The sequence below is a fragment of the Barbus barbus genome, assembly GCF_936440315.1.
Source record: "Barbus barbus genome assembly, chromosome: 25".
Lineage (NCBI taxonomy): Eukaryota > Metazoa > Chordata > Actinopteri > Cypriniformes > Cyprinidae > Barbus > Barbus barbus.
Genome location: NC_136753.1, coordinates 13,521,806 through 13,543,686, shown reverse-complemented (window position 1 = coordinate 13,543,686; position 21,881 = coordinate 13,521,806). Strand labels below are relative to the sequence as shown.

Here is a 21,881-nt window from a genome sequence, read left to right as displayed (position 1 = left end):
TGGGGTTGAGATCTGGAGACTGGCTAGGCCACTCCAGGACCTTGAAATGCTTCTTACGAAGCCACTCATTCGTTGCCCGGGCGGTGTGTTTGGGATCATTGTCATGCTGAAAGACCCAGCCACGTTTCATCATCAATGCCCTAGCTGATGGAAGGAGGTTTTCACTCAAAATCTCACGATACATGGCCCTATTCATTCTTTCCTTTACATGGATCAGTCGTCCTGGTCCCTTTGCAGAAAAACAGCCCCAAAGCATGATGTTTCCACCCCCATGCTTCACAGTAGGTATGGTGTTCTTTGGATGCAACTCAGCATTCTTTCTCCTCCAGACACGACGAGTTGAGTTTTTACCAAAAAAGTTATATTTTGGTTTCATCTGACCATATGACATTCTCCCAATCCTCTTCTGGATCATCCAAATGCTCTCTAGCAAACTTCAGACGGGCCCGGACATATACTGGCTTAAGCAGGGGGACACGTCTGGCACTGCAGGATTTGAGTCCCTGGCGGCGTAGTGTGTTACTGATGTGCCTTTGTTACTTTGGTCCCAGCTCTCTGCAGGTCATTCACTAGGTCCCCCCGGGTGAGATCTTGCGTGGAGCCCCAGATCGAGGGAGATTATCAGTGATCTTGTATGTCTTCTATTTTCTAATAATTGCTCCCACAGTTGATTTCTTCACACCAAGCTGCTTGCCTATTGCAGATTCAGTCTACCCAGCCTGGTGCAGGTCTACAATTTAGTTTCTGGTCTCCTTCGACAGCTCTTTGGTCTTGGCCATAGTAGAATTTGGAGTGTGACTGTTTGAGGTTGTGGACAGGTGTCTTTTATACTGATAACGAGTTCAAACAGGTGCTATTAATACAGGTAACATCATAGGTACACTTTACTCATAGTTGAAGTGTACCTATGATGAAAATTACAGGCCTCTCTCATCTTTTTAAGTGGGAGAACTTGCACAATTGGTGGCTGACTAAATACTTTTTTGCCCAACTGTATATAGACTTTTGTAAACTAAAATAAAAGTTTATTTTCAACAATGCGTCTCATGAGTGATGTGGTAAGTGTCAGTAAAGTGAGGTTAGTGTGTGCTGAAAGCTGCAGCTCACCTTTATTGAGCATAATTAGTGGTGTGTGTTAACAGCAGAATCTCTCCATGGGAGGCAATTACCTCAGGCTGTAAACCCTCATCCCAATCCCAAAAGTCAGTTCTTATTTCTGTATCTTTATGAAACAGGATCCAGGTTAAATAAGAAAAAAACAGAATTCAGTCTATTAGATTATGGTTATATTTGTTATTCCTATAAGCCTTTTTCATCAGAGCCTCTCAAAGGTAACTTTTGCTTTTAATTTAAATAATACAATTATTAAATAAAATGTTAATTTATATAAAAAATAAAAAAAATATATAAGTAAAGCATTCAAAATACATTGAATATATAAAAAAATAATATATTAAATGTTCTCAGGAGTGATTATGCATAAATCCTTAAACGGAGATGGTTTGGATGAATCCAAATGACAAACTGTTAACATGGTGCCTTACGTAGAAATCAAAAACATCTCAATTAAAGGGTAAGAACCAAGAAATTTTAGCATAAGAAACTTTTCTGTTACTATAAGTAAGAACATTTGTAGGCCATTAGTAGTGAATATGACCCGTTGAGTGACACTGCTCAGCTTTGCACTGTATCTTAGCCCTGCATAAATCTTCCTGTTTATGCCTTATCTGTCGGTAAACAGGTCCAGACTGGAGCTTAGCCCTGGGTTAGCTCAGCGATATGAGCTAATGTCCATCCTCTGCTCTCAGGAGTCTAACTCTGTCTGAGTTTGTGTTGAGGCTCACAGGAACTCTGAAAGACCCTGTGAGGTAACCTGACAGATTCACAAATGTCCAATAGAGCAGCTGAGTCTTACACAGCCCAACTAAATATCACATCATCCAGCCAAACCAAAATGTTTTATCTGCTTCTGCTGAGAAAGCAAGAACAGCCTGACATCTGGCATTTGCTGACCCAAAGGTTTGAAAAATTAGGTTATGAAATTTTACACCCCACTGCTGCCATGGTTTTTAGACTGTTTTTTTAATGCTACCTACATTAACGCCTCGGCCAAAGGCGGCAGCATTTGCACAGTTTCCATCACACCTGTGTCCGCAGAATGACTCAGATTAACATCTGTCCTCCACCTAGTACCCTACATGCTTCCTAAAAGCATATTTCACTGGATTTCCAGCACCTTCTGCCTATCAACATTTACATATTAAAACCATATGCTGAGAATAAGAAAAGATGGCGTGCCAAATGGTTTATATCAATTATAAGTGCACACTAATCTCACTATGAAACGTCCTTTTCTCGAGAAAGCACAAATATCCGTAGTAGTTGATGAAGTGTTTGAAACAGACGTGAGAGTAAAGAGATGCGACGTGAGCTTCAGGAAAAAAAAAAACCTGCCATGACGTGCTGAAGAGATGAAGGCGGTAAATAAATTTGTGGGTGATTTGTTCCGCTCACTCCAGAAAGCTAATCAAGTTCCTGGCAAAATTCCACGGTTGTGTTCCTGTGAACTGGAGAGAGAGACTGCCGTGGAACAAACAACACCATCTGTCTGCAAGCGCCACAAGAGCGTTCCTGCAGATCAACCTCCATCGCAAAACCAATATTGGTCCCGTAATGGTTTCAATTAAAAATCAGAGGGAGAGGGAGACTGTTTTTGCTAACCTCCCAAAGGCAATAAAAATCAGGAAAACTGCCACTTGGCAAATTCAGAAAGAGCAACAAATTTGCAACAGCCAAACTTTTTAAAATGTTGCGCCATCATTTAATAAACATCTGCCAGATCGAACACGGTCCCCAATTTAACAAGACCCTGCTGAAGATCACAGCTTAAACCAGAAAGAATTTCCAGGCTGATTAGTGCTGGTTTCATGCTGGTCTAGTCTGTGGATCATAGTAGCTTTCTTGTTTACCAGAGTAGGGTTGCTTCAGCTGTCTGTATGCTAGTTTAGAACTAACTCTGCACCTTAGTTACATCATTTGTTAAGGCAGAACATAGCTATTAGGTTTCAATCTCTCCATAAATATGCAGTTGCATAATATGACATTAATGAAGTTCAGCATAGTTAATGGTGCAAAGTGCTCCTTTAGGTTAAATGTGTCATTGGATGGAAAATTCACTTTCAGATTTCAGTTGTTTGAACTACAATGTGTCTTGGCAGTGTGTGCACATAACCTATAATGATAAAAATCCACCCAGTGTTTTTTTTTTTTTTTTAAATCCTGAAAAATCCAAACCCCTTTCTCATAGAGCCCTGCACTCAGGCCCTAGCCTGGCCCATGTCCGACAGCTTATCAGAAATACCGGCCTGAGTCGACCCGAGCCCGTCTGTTTTTTCCCCCTTCTCCTAAAACAGTTTATACTACTGTTTCGGCTATTAAAATAGTTCAGTTTTGTGTGTAATGGCAAAATTATTATATTTTGTTTCGTTTTTTTTATTAAGTTAATTTAGAAAAACGTTTGGAGCATTTGTTCGTTAAATAGCCTATAAGTTTTAGTTTTTTAAAGTAACGACCAAGCGGCCAGCTGCATGAGCTGATCATAGCCTATGTTTGATCAATTTAGCCTTCTCATATCATCACGACTTGCCTAAAATAAAATCTATAGATATACTAAAACAGTTCAAGCATATAACAATGTTTAAACGTTAAACCTGTGTTATAATAATAATGTGCGCTAGCCTATATCTAGTTTGTGCGGAGAGTGGAAGCTAAAGTGCGCTCTGCAGGACATGGAGGCACCAGCGCAAACACTTGGATTTTTTTCAGTGGAAACAAATTAAAATAGCCGACGCCGTCATTTTTTATTTTTATTTTGTTGATAAAGGTAAGAGTAATACATCATTTGGATCTGTAAAGGGTCTACTTGTATTTGTGTGCACTCACAATACCAACAAATGGTAGTTCTTTTATAAAACAAAGAAAACAAACATGATGCTCTTTCTGCCGTCTCGTCTTGAACAGGAGCGCTTCACAAAAATGAACCGAAGCTGAGCGAATACATGCCTCACAGACATGATACATATATCTATAGAAAGCTTTAAATTATTACTTAACGAAATAAAAAAAATCGAAAACAAAAACTCTTTTATTATAATCTTAATCATAATCAATAAAGATGCATTTCTCTAAAGGCGCGTCTAATGAGGAGACGGCGAGTCAGGATCAGCAACTTCATCCTTGCGACACAGACTCAGAAAACATTAGTTTATTAGTAAATAATTCAAATATCTCCTTACTATTTCCCGCGGACACATTCATGGTTATGTTTGCTGGGGTTTTGCAGCAAGCGTTAGCCTATTGAACTATTCTGCTGCTCTGAAGTCACTTGCGCTCTCTGCTGCTGCGGGACACTAAACACCGTCGAGCCGCTCTCAGTCGCAGCACGGTCGGTCTCGTGTTGTTTCCACCGGCGCGGCAATTTTTTTCATCACTATTTGATGAATGTCTACAATATAAAAATAAGGAGAAACCCAAAACAGGCCCGAGGCCCGGCCCGCGTCTGAACTGTGACATGAAAATTGTCCCGAAGCCGGCCCTAGAGGCATAAAAAAAGTCGGGCCGAAATACAGGGCACTACTTTCTCATATCAAGCTGTTCAAAGATTCTTGGAAGAATGATGCAGTTCTGCACAGGCCCCTCCCACAATTGTTGATTGACACTAGTGTTTTAGCACAGACCCGCCCTGAGTGAGCTTTCTACAGTCCACAACTGTTTTGACGCTGGAGCAGATGCAGACAAGAATGTCTCCTAAGCGATTGAGGCGTTTTGTTGTTGGATGTAATAATGAACACAGCAATCGTCATTTACTCCCAACATCTGAGCCACTGAAGACACAGTGGATTACGTTTGTTTCTGAAGGGAATGCACCCTTCAGAATCCAACAATCTACCTAATTGCATCTTTGTTCGCGCAAATCATTCTGCTTCACCTACAGAAGGATTTTTTACGAATCTTTACAAATCGCCTTTCCTAATAATGTGCTAGTTAGCAAGTTTCACGATGAATGCGGCTAAAGTTTACCGTCTCTCAGAGAACTGCTCGTCACCCCACGGAAGGGAGCAAAGCTCATTAGCAGTTAAAGGGACATGCAACGAAATGGCTCGCTATGAACAGAGCTGTTTTGACAGGGTAAAAAGGGTGTTGTTTTACACTACCACTGGGAAATTTTAACCAAAGTATGTTAAAGACTTTTCATTAAGACCCTAATAAATCATATATCAACTTGTGCAAAATGGGCATCCGATTACCCCTTTCAAACCAGGCTAACATGTAACTTACGCACAGCTGGTGCAACATCTTGTTGCAACAATGCTTAGCCGTGAAGTTGCTTGACCAAGAAAGCTATATATACTAAGTGTATTGAAGATACCAATATCCCATGCTGATCACCAGCATGGAAAGTACAACATACGCCAACTGTTCTGGTCTCCTTCAGACAAGAACAATATTTGTTTCAAGATGATTCTGATATACAACCCATGTCCCCCTCCAGGCTCTTTCACGACTGGCGGGAAATTGGCAATGGCGTCACAGGGTTTGTGTTTAACAATGAGATGTTTGGATTTCAGGGCTTTTGTTTTAGGGCCGGGTGATGTATACAAAGCAGCCAAAACCAGCTCCAGGACTCCCATCTGCCTCTTTGGGCCTCCAAGTGCTGGAACCAGAAAACAAGGGTTGGCAGGGCTTATCCACTGACAACAAGCCTTATAAAGCCATTATTCAACTGTAAAAATGTGCAGCCAACTTTGAGGGCCAGAGATGTAGAAACCTGGTTGCAGGGTCAATGAAAATTAAAGAAAAAATATTTTCAAAATATAGTTGAAAATGTGCCTACACAGTAAAATCGTCAGTGTTAATTAAGCAGTGTTACTCTCCGTTTACTCTTAAGGAGTTAACTTAACAACAAATAGTGAAAAATGCCCTCTAGTGTTGGTGAAAATGATCAGAGTTGAATTCTGCATTGTTAACTTTACTCTGTTAAGCTCCGCCCCTCAAGCCAAACCCGAAGACCAGAGCAAAAGTTGTCTCGTCGCCATTTTCTTTTGGTAAGCTCTTTTAATTAATTTGTTAAAAAATAAGTTTAATATTTGAGGTTAATAATTGTGTTACTATTAATGCATAAGTTGTAGTTATTTTTAACTTTGGTTTACACTCGGAAATATCGAATAGGTATTGAATAGGAAAGTCAGTATGTTGGAGAAATGTGCTTTTTCATCTCAATGTGGTAATGATAAAGTTTAAATGATGTCAGTAATCTTACTTAATTAGATTTTCAGCTGGATTTAGCTTTGATGTTAGAATGTAAGTATAATGAATAGCACGTTATGTTGTTGTGGAATGAAATGTCTTATAGCATGTCCTACGACGTTAGATACATAACTCTGAATAAATTATATGATGTTATGTAAACCGTTGGAATGTTATATAAACTCTATATTTGCTGCTGTTCAGCTCACGAAAGACTAAAGACTGTGTCCAACGGCACTAATTAAGTTCTGTGAAGACAAATTAGTCGAACGCCGCCATCGCATCTTTACTGAAGCCACATTGATGGCAATAAGTTATTACTTATGCATTTGGGGGACTGTTAAACTCAGAAATCTACTTAAAACACAACATTAATTTGATCTTTATAAAGGTAAAAGTGTTTAAAATTAAGTATTGTTTGAAGTAGTATTTTTATTGTTTATATACCATATTTAAGTTTTTGCTTTGCTTTTTGAATTTTTTTTAGTATTAAGCTGGTCTGATCGATTCTCGATGAAAAAAGAAAAACTGTCAATATTCTGACAGCTGACATTAAAGAAAAGAATAGGTAATATTTCATATAAATAACTATATGATAACGATATGATAATTTTTATATTTTAAAAAAAATTGCAGTATATCATATAGTGCATATATACTTCATATAGCATTGTTGATGATCTTAAAATTGTGTCTTGTGTTTGTGTCTTGTCAAGGCCAGAAGAGACCAGGAAAGGTGTCTACGTCTCAAGTAGGGATATCTTCTAGAAGGTTTGTTTTTAATTATTATTGTTTGTAGTTTTTTAATTTAACATATCAGTGATAGTCCTCTGCAATTTGCTTGTTTTTGCTGAGTGGAACAAGCATTGAGGAGCATATTCAAGACATCGCTGGAAGTGCTCAGCCCTGTCTCCTGGCTCAGGGAAGAATTATTCCGTTCACCGCTACTTCAGTTTTGATCAGCATGCCATTCCATGCAAGTCAATCTCTTCTCTTGATGCCTTTGACAAACTGTTTAATGGGGTTAATTTACCCAAAAATGAAAACTGTCATTTACTCACTCTCATGTCGTTCCAAACCTGTAAGACTTTCGTTCATCTTCAAAACACCAATGAAGATATTTTAATGAAATCTGAGAGATTTCTGTCCTTACATTGAGAGTCCACACAACTAGCACATTCAAGGCCCAGAAAGGTAGTAATGACATCATTAAAGTAATCCATGTGACTCCACTGGTTTAACCTTAATTTTATGCATGCATTCACAAAATGTCTGCTTTAATTTCAAACAAAACACTCATCTGTCATCGTGCTCTCATGTATGCTTGTCAGGGATTAATATTTTCATAAAGTGGTAAAAAAAAAAATTTCCCCTTTGCGCAAACAAAGCACTCGTGTTGCTTAATAAAACTGAAGTTAAATCACCAGAGTCTCACGGGTTATTTTAATGATGTCTTTAACACCTTTCTGGGCCTTGAAAGATGTAGTTATAGGCTGTCGATGAAAGGATAGAAGTCTGCCAGATTTCATTACAAATATCTTCATTTGTGTTCAGAAAATGAACAAAAGTCTTATAGGTTTGGTATGACATGAGGGTGAGTAATTAATGAGAATTCAAATTTTTGGTGAACAAACTTCTTAAGGCACACTTTGTTTTGGCACCACTTATAACACTATTCTACACAAGATGTACACTTTCATTCAGACCACTGTGTTCAACAAAGATGTTGGCAAAGTGAAGGTCCTTGTATTGCTGAGGTTAGAGCAAGGCTGCTTAGCTAGGTGGTTCAACAGCTTCTGTACTGAATATAGTGATGTATTGTCATTTCATGCAGACGTGATGTATTTTTGTGCACGTAATTGTGTATGTTTCTTGAGCATGACAGCATTGTAATAAATGTATTAAATCTGACGTCGTTGCTCTTGTTTTCGGTTCTGTTTTTAAAACACCAAATGGGATTTAAAATTAGAGAATTTTTCACTATTATGAATGTAAATGAACATAAGTGAAATATTAACACTAATTAGAGTACATTTTCCTGCGGAGTTAAATTGTGGTAACAGAACAGAGTTAATTTCCCCTAGTGTTAAACTCTGGTAACACTATTCAGTGTTGAGCAGTGTTCATTTTTTACTCAAAATAGAGTTCATTTAACTCTGAAAATTTAACACTATGACAAGAGTCAATTTATCACCAATTCTGAGTGGGACCAAATACACTCGGGCCGAGTGTTAAATGTAACTCTAATAGAGTTCATTTAACACTGCAAAATTTACTGTGTAGTTCTTAGAAAAAGTACTCTTTGTATTCATGTGGGTTTTGATAAACATTTCTACTAAACTCAAAAGTTTAAATGTCATGTAGTGCAACCATCAAGTGCAATCATATATTTTCTTTTCATCTCAAATCTTTTTTTTTTGTTAGTTAGTTTTTAAATATATTTTTCACTTCAACACAATGACAAACTTTAGCTATTCAGTTTCTTTCTTTGAAGGATTTTTTTGTTCCATTATGATATTAAAGTGCCCCTAAAATGGGTTATGAAAGGTTCATATTTTGGTTTTGGTAGTCCCCAACAACAGGCTGGCATGCATGCAAGGTAAAAAAAAAAATCACTTTCATTTTCTTATTATATGCATTTATTTTTACCCTATTTGCTCAACGACTCCCAAACAATTCACTCAACGATTCATTTTTCCAAACCCCTCCTTTGCGTGACGCTAATCTGCGGTGATTGGTCCGATTGGTTGATTTCATTTAAAGCAGTGTTTTTGTGAGCACAATGCTGCTTTGTGTACAACCGTTACCAGGGAAACACCTACTTTTTAAAACTCCAAAAGTGGCACCTAGTGGCAAAGCAAGAATTTGCATTTTCATTCAGGCTAACGTGAAAATCAAGTTTTCCCAGGTCTGTGCGTAAAACAAGTGGGCGGGCAATATGCTAATGTTTCATGTTGACATCAACATGAAACGGCTTGGGATTCGTTTTAAAAACAACTCGTTTCAATGATTCAGAGTCAACTCTTTCTTTTGAGAGACAATAACTTTACACACGATGCACTTTCAGATTTAAAACTTTTCATGATGTTTTCATTCACTTAGAGGTGTATTACACACTGCATGAAAGTAAATTTTAAAAAATCCATAATAGGGGCACTTTAAGACAGTTGTAACACCCTGACTATCGAATGACTATCGAATTTCAAATTTAGAAATTAAAAACAGGTTTAATGTCATTGTATGATTGATTTTCTTTTTCAGATTCAAACAGAAAATGAGCTCATGTCATTGACCTTGAAGTAGCTGAGCTGAATTCGTTGGATTGATTTGTGCCTAGACATGAGCAGATGTAAACCCTCTGATTCTTCTCCAGCCATGTTTGTAAGATTTAAACAAAATCGCACAAGACTTGGCTCTGATGCTACACACTCTTGAGCCATCTGCTGCAGCTATGTGCTGGAACTGAGTTCACTTCACAGAGCGTCGAGCCGGAAATAGTTCCGGCAAGGAACAGAGTGTGTGTATGTGTGAGCTGCTCTACAAAAAGGATGAATTCTATCAGTGTGTCAGAATGTCTGGTAAGGAGGTTCTTCTATTAAAAGTGTGAGCTCATTGCCCTGGCTGATCTCACTCTAACTGTGAGGGCTATGTGTGCATGTGTGTATTCAGATGATGTCATCATGAGACTTGGGCTAATAAAATCAAAGCCAAGAGCAAAAGGAAGATGTGAAGTAAGGGCTGGAGGTAAGTGCTGACAGCTCAACAATGGGATCAGGTCCTTTTTCGCACTCCTGACTCAGTATTAAGATGTTCCAAGAGACACAGGGTTTGAGAAGTCAAGTTCCCAATTGCAACGAAAGGGCCAACAGATCACATCATCAGGAACCGCTATTTCTGTGCTATCAGTGAAAATTAATGGTCAGTTCACTTTTCAATGGCCAGTGCTAATGTAGAGAGCAGAGTGGCTAATGTGTGTGTGTCTGTGTGTGTGTGTGTGAGAGAGAACATTATTGACTGATGCCAATAAATGGCCAATATAGCAACACCGCTATATCACACAAAGCAACATTAATAGCCTCACACTTATTATTGTTTACAGTTAACACCAATAGTTACATATTAGCATGTTGCTAATTTTGTATGCCATTTTAGGCAGAGGCTGAATTACATACTATATATTGCATTACATACTATTTATACAAAGTACAAATAGCAATAAATTCTATTTACACTAAAGGTCACATTTACTGTTGCTTGGCAAAATGTGCATCATTTACACCCATTACAGTAGGAACCAGCTGGGCTTCTGCTTGTATGGCAAAACAATTACAAACAGAAGAAAACACAAGAATGAATATCTTTAACATATAGCATGTCAGTTCTATGAGGTACTGTATATAAGACTCTCTCGCTTTCTCTCTCTTTGAGTGCTACACACTGCAGTTTACCATCTGAAAATATGCGGTGCATCCATTGATATAATTCGTATTAGTACATTCACTGTAAAGACAAAAAAACTCTTAGTCAAGTGTTAAAGTGTAGGTGAGTGAAAATATATCTGAGCTAAACATATTCTTAGCCTCAATCAATGGCAAGTGAAATCTAATAGTTTATTAGCCAATGGCTAACGAGTGTGTACAATCATCATGTAGAGGGTTGACATTTATAATTGACATATCGTTTGTATTGTATTTTGGGAATGCCTTATCCACAAATGAAACATGTGAAAATGTTCTAGGCAGTATGAGGTATCAAAGAAGGCAGACATATCTATAACATTTTAGTCACTCAGCTCTCATTTAACAAGTCAATCATACAGTTGGGCAAAAATGTATTTAGTCAGCCACAAATTGTGCAAGTTCTCCCACTTAAAAAGATGAGAGAGGCCTGTAATTTTCATCATAGGTACACTTCAACTATGAGAGACAGAATGGGGGGAAAGAATCCAGGAAATCACATTGTAGGATTTTTTATGAATTAATTGGTAAATTCCTCGGTAAAATAAGTATTTGGTCACCTACAAACAAGCAAGATTTCTGACTCACAGACCTGTAACTTCTTCTTTAAGAGGCTCCTCTGTCCTCCACTCGTTACCTGTATTAATGGCACCTGTTTGAACTCGTTATCAGTATAAAAGACACCTGTCCACAACATCAAACAGTCACACTCCAAACTCCACTATGGCCAAGACCAAAGAGCTGTCGAAGGACACCAGAAACTAAATTGTAGACCTGCACCAGGCTGGGAAGACTGAATCTGTAAGAGGCAAGCAGCTTGGTGTGAAGAAATCAACTGTGGGAGCAATTATTAGAAAATGGAAGACATACAAGATCACTGATAATCTCCCTCGATCTGGGGCTCCACGCAAGATCTCACCCCGTGGGGTCAAAATGATCACAAGAACGGTGAGCAAAAATCCCTGAACCACACGGGGGGACCTAGTGAATGACCTGCAGAGAGCTGGGACCAAAGTAACAAAGGCTACCATCAGTAACACACTACGCCGCCAGGGACTCAAATCCTGCAGTGCCAGACGTGTCCGCCTGCTTAAGCCAGTACATGTCCGGGCCCGTCTGAAGTTTGCTAGAGAGCATTTGGATGATCCAGAAGAGGATTGGGAGAATGTCATATGGTCAGATCAAACCAAAATATAACTTTTTTGGTAAAAACTCAACTCGTCGTGTTTGGAGGAGAAAGAATGCTGGGTTGCATCCAAAGAACACCATACCTACTGTGAAGCATGGGGGTGGAAACATCATGCTTTGGGGCTGTTTTTCTGCAAAGGGACCAGGACGACTGATCAGTGTAAAGGAAAGAATGAATGGGGCCATGTATCGTGAGATTTTGAGTGAAAACCTCCTTCCATCAGCAAGGGCATTGAAGATGAAACGTGGCTGGGTCTTTCAGCATGACAATGATCCCAAACACACCGCCCGGGCAACGAATGAGTGGCTTCGTAAGAAGCATTTCAAGGTCCTGGAGTGGCCTAGCCAGTCTCCAGATCTCAAACCCATTGAAAGTCTTTGGAGGTAGTTGAAAGTCCGTGTTGCCCAGCGACAGCCCCAAAACATCACTGCTCTAGAGGAGATCTGCATGGAGGAATGGGCCAAAATACCAGCAACAGTGTGAGAAAACCTTGTGAAGACTTACAGAAAACGTGTGACCTCTGTCATTGCCAACAAAGGGTATATAACAAAGTATTGAGATGAACTTTTGTTATTGACCAAATACTTATTTTCCACCATAATTTGCAAATAAATTTTTAAAAACCTATGATGAAAATGACAGGCCTCTCTCATCTTTTTAAGTGGGAGAACTTGCACAATTGGTGGCTGACTAAATACTTTTTTGCCCAGCTGTATTTGTTATGAGCGCTTTGAGGATTTATCTTTGCCAGACCACAGCTACCTGCTGAAGTATCTGTTGCAAACACAATCTTCATCTTTTCTCATAAATTGCCCTGGGCTCTGCCAAAAGCATAAATTTAATCTTTAATAGCACTACATACAAAACTAGACATTTACAAGAGCATTTCCTTGCTAATAAACGTCCAAGGATGACCTCAGCACGTTCTCCTCTGAAATATAGTTTGCCCATAGTTGTCTGCCTGAAATTATATGAAGCCGGCATAAGAATACATCCTGTCTCTACAGGAAATAACTCAATTTGCGGTCTAGCACAATATTAAATTTTTCTCATCCATAATCTCAGCAGTATCTGAAACCCGAGCCTTGGGTACAAACCAAAAAAACGTGGTTTACTGTGGTTTGGTTTCATTCTGTGCTCAGTTTTTGCCATGCAACAAGACTGAAATATGTTGACGGGCAGTTTTATAGAATAAATAGTCCCTTCCCACACCCAGGTGATGAATGACAAGTGATTTGAATTTTGGAAGAAAGATCGAATCTAACATGGTCAAAGTGGACCGACTCACACAAAGAGAATTTAGGGTGTAGTCCAGTTGGACAACTCTCTGTGGCCACTAAAGGGGTTAAGACGACATTCATAATTTTGTCAGTATGCATGTTTAAGAAAGTTCCTTACTTAGACAAAGAAAGTGTGTATTTCATTTGCATTTGCGGAGTCACTTTATATCCGCATTCACAACATAAGCAGGAGAGCAGAACTTGTCCACACAGATGGAAATAATAGTGGCTCTCGGCACTACATTCCTCTAGAATGCTACGGTTTTAAAACGCATTTGAAAATGATTATTGCATAGAACCGCTAGCTACATAAAGGTATTTACAGTGTACACACGGCAAGAAGAGTGTGACAGTTAAACCAGTGAGGCCTCTTGCTATCGCTGCATTGTGATTTTCTCATGTGATAGGGACAAGGGGGGGAAGTTAACACCCGTTACCAGCCAAATGTGGGTGTTTTGGTGCAGAATTTATTTAACAGTCACGGTTGCGGGTGACCTGTCTCAGATTAGTAACAATGATGTGCAGCATTTGCAGAAGTTTGTATTATATGGGATTCAAATGAATCTCAGGTCAATGTGAGAACGCAAAAATGCCTGTTTTTGCTTGCTATGGCTAATTCATACTGTATCAACAGACGCAGACCAATGTAACAACCACCAATTTTCAATGTCACTTCTCAGACATTTCACAAGACAGTAAATGAGTGCCAACCAACAATAATAGACAGCAGCAGGGGTAACACACTCATCTAACCAACAAAACCAGAAAAAAGATGGCAAAACTTAATTGGTTGCAGGTATAGCCGATACTACAGATAGGAGCAGTGTTGTTATTGTTAACTCCAACTAAATCTATTACAAAATGTTTTCATTAATTAAAATAAAGCAGGAAAAAGTATAAAAATATTAGATCAAAACATTTAAATGCAAAAAAGTTAAACGGAAATTAAAAATGTTGCCTTAGCAACTAAGTGAAAATACTAAACTTACAACAACAAAAAGACAGAAAAACCATGAAATAAAAAATTAAGGCTAAATGTAAATAAATATTAAAATAATAAAATAAAATAAATAAAACTTAAAAATAACAGCCCATTCAAAATAGAAATAAATGCTACAACAGAATGTAAATGATATTAAAATAACCCTGGATAAGAGAAGAAAATGCTATAGCTGAAAAAAATCTTTATTTTACCTAGAAATGTTAAGCTATGTTTGCATTATTACCTTATTTTCTTTTGGTATTAGTAGTAGTAGTAGTATAGCTTTTTCCAAAAGCAGCAGCATAAACAATATTGTTTGTTGAAACAAACGTATTTGAAAAAAAAGGTCCTGGATTCCAATTTCAAGAACAGTGTGAATGCAAAAATAACTTTGTGTTGTTTTGTTTTGTTTTACTTCCATTTCATTTTTTATTTAAGCTCAGTTATTTCAGAGGGGATTATGAAGAAAAAGACAAAAACACAGAGCGATGACATCTACAAAGATTTAATGTTTTTTCTCTAATTTCAGAGCTATATTATTCAGTATTGCAACAAAAAATTTAACATTTGGCTAGTGGGTAAAAAAATAATTTCCCATCCCGGATAGTGATGCTTATGATCAGAGATCCTGAGCAGCCCGCTTTCATTTTCTCATTAAGCCCAGTGCTCTCCTGACTAAATATGGTCGGCTGTTCAGGGGGTGGCTCTCTTTATTTAAACCCCCTTCCAGCTCTCTTCTGAGCTCCCTCAGTGCAGCGAGGAACGCCCTGGATCTTGTCATCTTGTTATTTTAGGGTAAAGAGGAGTGAAGTAACTCTGCACTGTTTCACAGGATGGCTGGAAAACAATAATGTTGTCAGGGAGAGTCTTAGTCGCTGATCTCACTGGTCTATTATATATTTTTGAGTAACATTACTACGATCAAACCGGTGTCTAAATTGTCTCCATGATTAAGCAACTCCCTAAACTCCATGACAAACAAGTGAAAGAATCTTTCTTTTTTTTCCTGATAGTGAATGCCCTCTGCAGTTCAGTGAATACAAAGGGTTTGGATTTAAAACAGATACGGTAGATACGGATTCTGATTATGTTCCAGGTGAGATGTTTTGAAAGCACACTTGCAGAAAAGGAGGCAATCTAGATAACTCTAGATCATTCTAGATAACAATGGGCTCATTCATAAAACAAATGTAAGAATATCTGTGTAAATCTTTTGTAAAAAAGGTAAACTGTCTCATGCAAAGACTAATAGATAATTTATTTCATATTACAACATCTGAGTGAAATGGATTATCAAAAAACAGATGTAGAAGAAAGATGTAAGGTTTAAGATGAAGATCAAGCAATCAAAACAGTAAAGAAAGAAAGAAAGAAAGAGAAAGAGAAAGAAAGAAAAAGAAAGAAAGAAAGAAAGAAAGAAAGAAAGAAAGAAAGAAAGAAAGAAAGAAAGAAAGAAAGAAAGAAAGAAAGAAAGAAAGAAAGAAAGAAAGAAAGAAAGAGAAAGATGCATGGCTAAATTTGTTCATTCTAAGATCGGCAAGACATATAGAATATGAATTTCTATTACATGCCAACTTTAATATAGAAGTTGGTAATATTCTGTACTCTGATTTGGACTATTTTTAGTCCTGTAATAAGACAAATATTTCACCCATTTCATTTATGATCTGTTAAGGTATTTTCAAATCCAATTCAAGCATTTAAACTTTCCTGTTAATCAGATTATTTCTGATCTACCACCAAATTTAATTTAGATCAAGCTCAAACAGATCGACTGGAGTGTTTACATGTAGTCTTTTCAATCCAATTGAACCATCAATCCGATTATAAACAGATTATTTGTGTACATGTAAACATAGCTATTGAGGGTACACATCTATCCCCAAAACTACGCTGATGTTTTTACAAACAATTTACAAAAATCTGCTCTGCTTGTGTTTCATAAATGAGGCTGTCCTGCTGCTCAGATTTTTTTTTCCAGAGTAACAGCGCTGAGACATTTCACACGTCTCCCCTAGAGTTTCAATAGAGATCTCAGGAGACTTTTACATTTCCAGAGATACAAAATTCTGCAATCCAAAGTCGGAGATCTCAACATGAACATTACATATTTTTCTTATATATATACTTTTCTTATCTGATAAATAATCTAAACCATACTATTCACATTAATAACTCTTAATAATATAAATAACTCATAACACTTACACTTCATGTCAACATTTTTTTCATCTTAGAATAAACATTTGATACAAAGTTGATGCATAGCTGAAAACTAAACTACTAAGAATTAAACTACGAAAGAGCACCCACTGAGCAATAAGTGTTTCTGTGGTGAAATCAATGGGTAAAGCAGTGGGGAACAGATCGAAGCCACAACTAGAGTATAAACCTCAGCACCGTCTCGCCACCAAACATCCGTCAGGCAGTGTGGTGAACATCCACAGACTACTGCAGTCAATATAAACCTGTGAGCCTGTGCCAGATGCAATTACACAAGCCTCTGTCTAAAAGATGGTTGTGTTGGCATGGGGTGTGTTTACATGTGTATGGATGTGTGTGTGTGAGCATGTTTGTATTTACTCTGGGTACACACCTGAATGCATCTTTGAGCGAGTAAGACCTCTGCTGACAGGGGAGTGGAGAAGTTTGTTTGAGGAAGGTAAGACGAGCCAAAGAGAGTGTAAATGAATTGTGTGTTTAAAGATGCTTGTTGATTTGGAATGAATGAGAATCTGAATATTCATTACAGGGAAAATGTGGATGGAGTTGGCTCAGAGTCAGTGCTGGGGAGGATGGGGAGGCAGACAGGGATGTGATAGAGAGACGGTTTGAGAGCCATAAAGCAACTCGTACTAACATGGAAGATGCGCTTGACTCCTGAGGCCAGTTTCTCTGTCCGAAGCTTCCAGAGCACGGGCTGAGGGGAGTTCAGGACGAAGACCAGTGGTTTCTGGTGCACAGGCAGGGACTGGATGGGCCGCAGATGTAACGCCACCTGAACACAGCAAAGAAAGGGGTCAAATTAGAACGGCAAAGAGAAAAGGGAATTGAGTGCTGAAGACAATGAGGACATTCACTAAAGACAGATAGGACACATGGGGATCTGAACTGTATAAAGACCTCAGAGCTTCAGCTGCTAGAAAGACTTTTTGTTTAGACATTTAAATGACAAAATTCTTGGTCTTGGTCACATTTTTAGGAAATGTCTGATGAAAAATGTTTTTTACTGTAAAACTTTGAAAAAGTTTCTCAAAATCATATTAAAACATTAAATATATTTTTCTTCTTTTTTTTCTTTTTCTGTTTCTGATCACTCTTATTTGTCACTGACACTCTGAAACGGAGTTCCCATTTGCTCTTGCGTTATAGCCAACATCTCACATTATATTTTAAGCACAAGAAAAGCTGCATATTTCATATGTGGGATTAGCCAACAGCTATAAAAAATAATGCTAGACAAAGCTTTTATTTATATCATTAATAAAATACAGTTCACTGAAATCCCCCTACGACTTCATTTATGGTGACCCCATGTGTGGTTTTGACCCCAATGTGGAAATCCTCGGTGTCACAAAAACCTCTCATTCCTCTAATCCAAACGTCCAAACTTTCCATTCCATTCCCTCCTCGCCTGCATTCTGTAGTTCTTTTTTAGTAATGCAAGCGCCAAAAACATAACTACAGCAGCACTGTGGATGCCTGTTACTCCTTATCAGAGTTTGTGCTATTTATATCTGCACCCCGCTGATAATCACACAGTGACTGAGAAAGCAGTGTTTTTCTTCGGATGGCCACAATATGTGGCCCCACTGGTATTTGAACTTTCACACACAGGCTCTTTTGTTCAGAAAAGATGGTGATAGTGAATTGAGCGAAAGGATCGAGAAATAGAGAGCTGTTCAACATGGAATAATTAGAATGAATAGTTTAACAGATTGTTCCTGTTTAGTTTGAGCTTTAATATTAATTTATAGTATACACAGATACAGTGCCCTCCAAAAGTATTGGAACAGTGAAGACAAAATTGCTCTGCTGGCTGTGGAGTTAAGACATTTACAAATATGATTCAAAGATGAGACAAAACTACAGAATGTCACTTTTTATTTTTGGGTGATTCAACACACAGATGTTTTACCAGCTAAGAAGATATTCAGACTATGTATATTTTGAATGTCTGCCTGTTACTCGACAGAATGGCTTCTAGGATTCAGTCTGCATTATTTAGAGGCATGCAGACAAATGTCTCTGGCCACTGCCTCATATTTTTTTATTGTTGTTGTTTTCCAGTGTTTTTAAGAAGGCTCATAAAATCTACTTTTAATAAAATAACTAGTCAGTGAAAATGAAAATAAGAAAATATATACTTTTGCACTTCCCTACTATAGGTTCTGTCAATTAATATGTTCCAAAATCTCTTCTAGATTCTGAGGAGGCTTTCAGCTGGTGTTTTGTTGCTCTATACCCCAGGCCAGCCGTATATGACGAGGCCCAGTGGGCCAAATATAACCTGCTGATTTAGGACCTGCAGTGGGGTCGAAACCAAACTCCATTCCAGACATGGTTTGATTAACTACCTCTCAACACTGACCTGACAAACAAGCACAGCCTCATCACCTTTAGAGCTTTATTACTGACCCTCTTCATCTGTCAGGCACTGACCGATCACCTACACTTCAATTTGCAATCATTCAAATAAAAATAACTTCAATTCCTGTTTGTTCTTCATACAAGCTTCACTAATGCATCAAAGAATCACAATTATGATACTTTTATGATGTTTTTTTGTTCTTTGGAAGCTTAAAAGCTTATCATACGCTCTTCAAAATTTCTTATCCTGTGCCGACTGCGAATTTTTTTTTTAATGATTGATAATTTTGGTGAGTAAATGACAGAATTTTATTTTAAACTCTAAGAGGTCATCCACAGTTGGCCTTTTATCTTACTGATCTAAACTTGATTCTCAGGCTAATACTATTACACACATGAGAACATTCTCACGACTTTATCAGAACAACCAATGTTGAATTATTCACTTAAATTAGTCAATTAAACAATCAGACAGTGAAAACTTAATCTGGAAATGACATTATCTTGACTTAGATCCAGTCAAAACACAGCTACAAAGTCTCGCTTTGATGCAGTTACTCAATATGTAAGATAGGGAAAATTTCAAATGAACAGCATATGAAAACTGTATGTATTATTACTTGCAACTGAAACACTGATATTCTCATTTTATTGAGAGCAACATTCAGGTCCAGGAAATCATTTCTTGCAAATTATGGCCGAAAACCTAACATCTTGTTGAAATGACTTTTAAGACCCCAATAATTTACTGTACATTACTAAGAATGAGAATCTCCATGGTAAAAATGGACATTTGATGTCAACGTGTGGTCTTTTAACTTTCTTTTGTGTGTATCTATACAAAAGATCAAATGCTGTCACATTTTCAACTTATTATTTAAAAAGTGTTCAACTGTGCCCCCTATGTAGCAGCAATGCAAACTTGATAAGCCGCTTTCAAAACTTCATTACCAAATTGTGGATTTGGTGTAGTAGTTTACACAGTAATTTTCTGTAGATTACCAATTATGGCTAGGGGTTACAAAGACATCATCTACATGAAAAAAATGGTTGTGTCTCAAAATAGGACAACTGATATTGATGTGCAGGCTTGTGCTTTTACTTCTTTTCATCTATCCCCAAAATCACAGGCTGTCACTTTTTTTTATCTTAGGGTTAAAAGGTGCTCAATAGCGCCCCCTATTCAGCTGCAGGCAGCCCTCAATAAACGTCTTTTTAGGGCTGAAGGTGCCATTTGGGACAAGATCAGTTTGTACCTAGTCCAACAAAACCGAATGAGATGAAACGGCCATAAACTTTGCCATTTCAAGATGTCCGTTTTAGAGGAAGCAGATGTGTTTGTGGATGGAACTTTGATGTGTTTATGTGCTGCTTTAAATGGCAGGGAGTTGAGCTACATCTCAAGTGAGCTCTGACCGACGCTCAAAGCTGCGTAATGAGTGGCTCCCCCGCAGATGTGGGAGGACGCTGGAGCAAATAAGAATGTTTAGCAATAAAAGTGTGGCAATAATCATAACAGCAGGGCCTTTGGAGAGCAGAGAATGGAAGATATTACAGAGTGCTTATCACAAAGGGTCTGGCAGACACAGTGTGGACGAGTAAATGACCCTCAATTTTCCTTCTACTGGATTTTTTTTTCCATTGACTTGACTGTCTGTACTCAGTGGAAAATTTTCAATAAGCATCTAATATCTACCCAAACCTCCCCCTTGTATCAATCGGAGGAGACATTCACAAACAAATTTATCTGCATCGAATGATTTTGAGTAGAGAAGAAAAAACGATAAATCAATCAATTTGATAAATAATTAAAGGGTTAGTTCACCTATTTTTTTTTTTTCATCATTTACTCACCCCCTAACACTTTCAATTATCTTCAAAAAGAATTATCTTCAACACAACAAAATTCTGACGCTTCAAAAAGTTCATAAAGAGATTTTTTTTAAAAGTTTGTTCTTGTGTGTCAAGTACAGTTGAGCTTCCAAAATTTTCACTTGTGTTTTGAAGATGAATGAAAATCTTATAGGTTTGGAATGACATAAGGGTGAGTAAATTTATATTTATGGGTGAACTATGCCTTTCAACAAGAACCAGAGAAAAAAACGTGATGAAAGTTCTGTTTAAAGAATGCAAATGTAGATAGTTATAAGGAGAGGGGTTCAAGCACAAACTCTCCTGGTTGTAAAAATCATGGAATTTTAGAATCAGACAGAAACAATTCCAAAAAAGTGAGTCATTTAGAGAAGGCACAAACACAGTCGCTCCGCCATTCCAAAACTGCTCCAAGGTGAGAAGCAAATTACCTTGGCTAGGCATGAGCTACAAACCCAGCTTATACTCCGCATCACACATTGGTAGTGCTGGGAATTGGGAGTGTTGATTAATCCCACAGGTCCTGTGAAACACCATCTGCGATGCTGTAATGCATCTGTAACGCATTCTCTAAACTGCACAATACAACATGGTTTACAAAGGATTTCTACAGAGATTCAACATCATACATGCTCATAGAGTAATGAGTTCATCCTTCAATACAGCATGTACAGAAGGCATACAGACAATTAATTTCACTGCAAACACATCTCTTTTCCACTGAAATGGTGCCACTGAAGAAGTGGCTCTTAAACATTTAGTCCTCAACTAACTACCATCATTTGTGGTTGTGTGGTGGGATGATCTTTCCATAATTGCAAGACCAGGAGTATTATCCCAGGCCTACGTTACAACTATGTTACGCTCTTAAAAATAAAGGTGCTTCACGATGCCATAGAAGAACCTTTTTGTCTACATGTTTCCATAAAGAACCGTTAACATCTGAAGAACCTTTCTGTTTCACAAAACGTTCTTGGTGGCGAAAGAAGTTCTTCAGATTATAAAATGGTAAGAAAGACGTCGCTCTTTAAAGAACGATCTTAAATTAATTTAATTTTTATATTACTTGTGGCTCTTACAATAAAGCCAGTATTTGATGGCATAAACCTGCGGGAATAAATTACTAGCATTAAAGTTGGCATGAAATAAAAATTAACCCTATCTAAATGCATGTTATTAATTTTGTAATGAACGATTCATCCATG

At 37.8% G+C, this 21,881-nt stretch overlaps 1 protein-coding gene across 1 annotated transcript in view; it reads right to left on the bottom strand.

Annotated features, from left to right (window-relative positions):
• LOC306844525 (transforming growth factor beta receptor type 3-like) overlaps positions 1-21,881 on the bottom strand; it is a 124,427-nt gene that overhangs the window by 32,021 nt on the left and 70,525 nt on the right. The window contains exon 4 of the mRNA XM_079376730.1: positions 17,075-17,212. Coding sequence (XP_079232856.1) covers positions 17,075-17,212 — 138 coding nt within the window. The remainder of the gene's footprint in view (positions 1-17,074; positions 17,213-21,881) is intronic.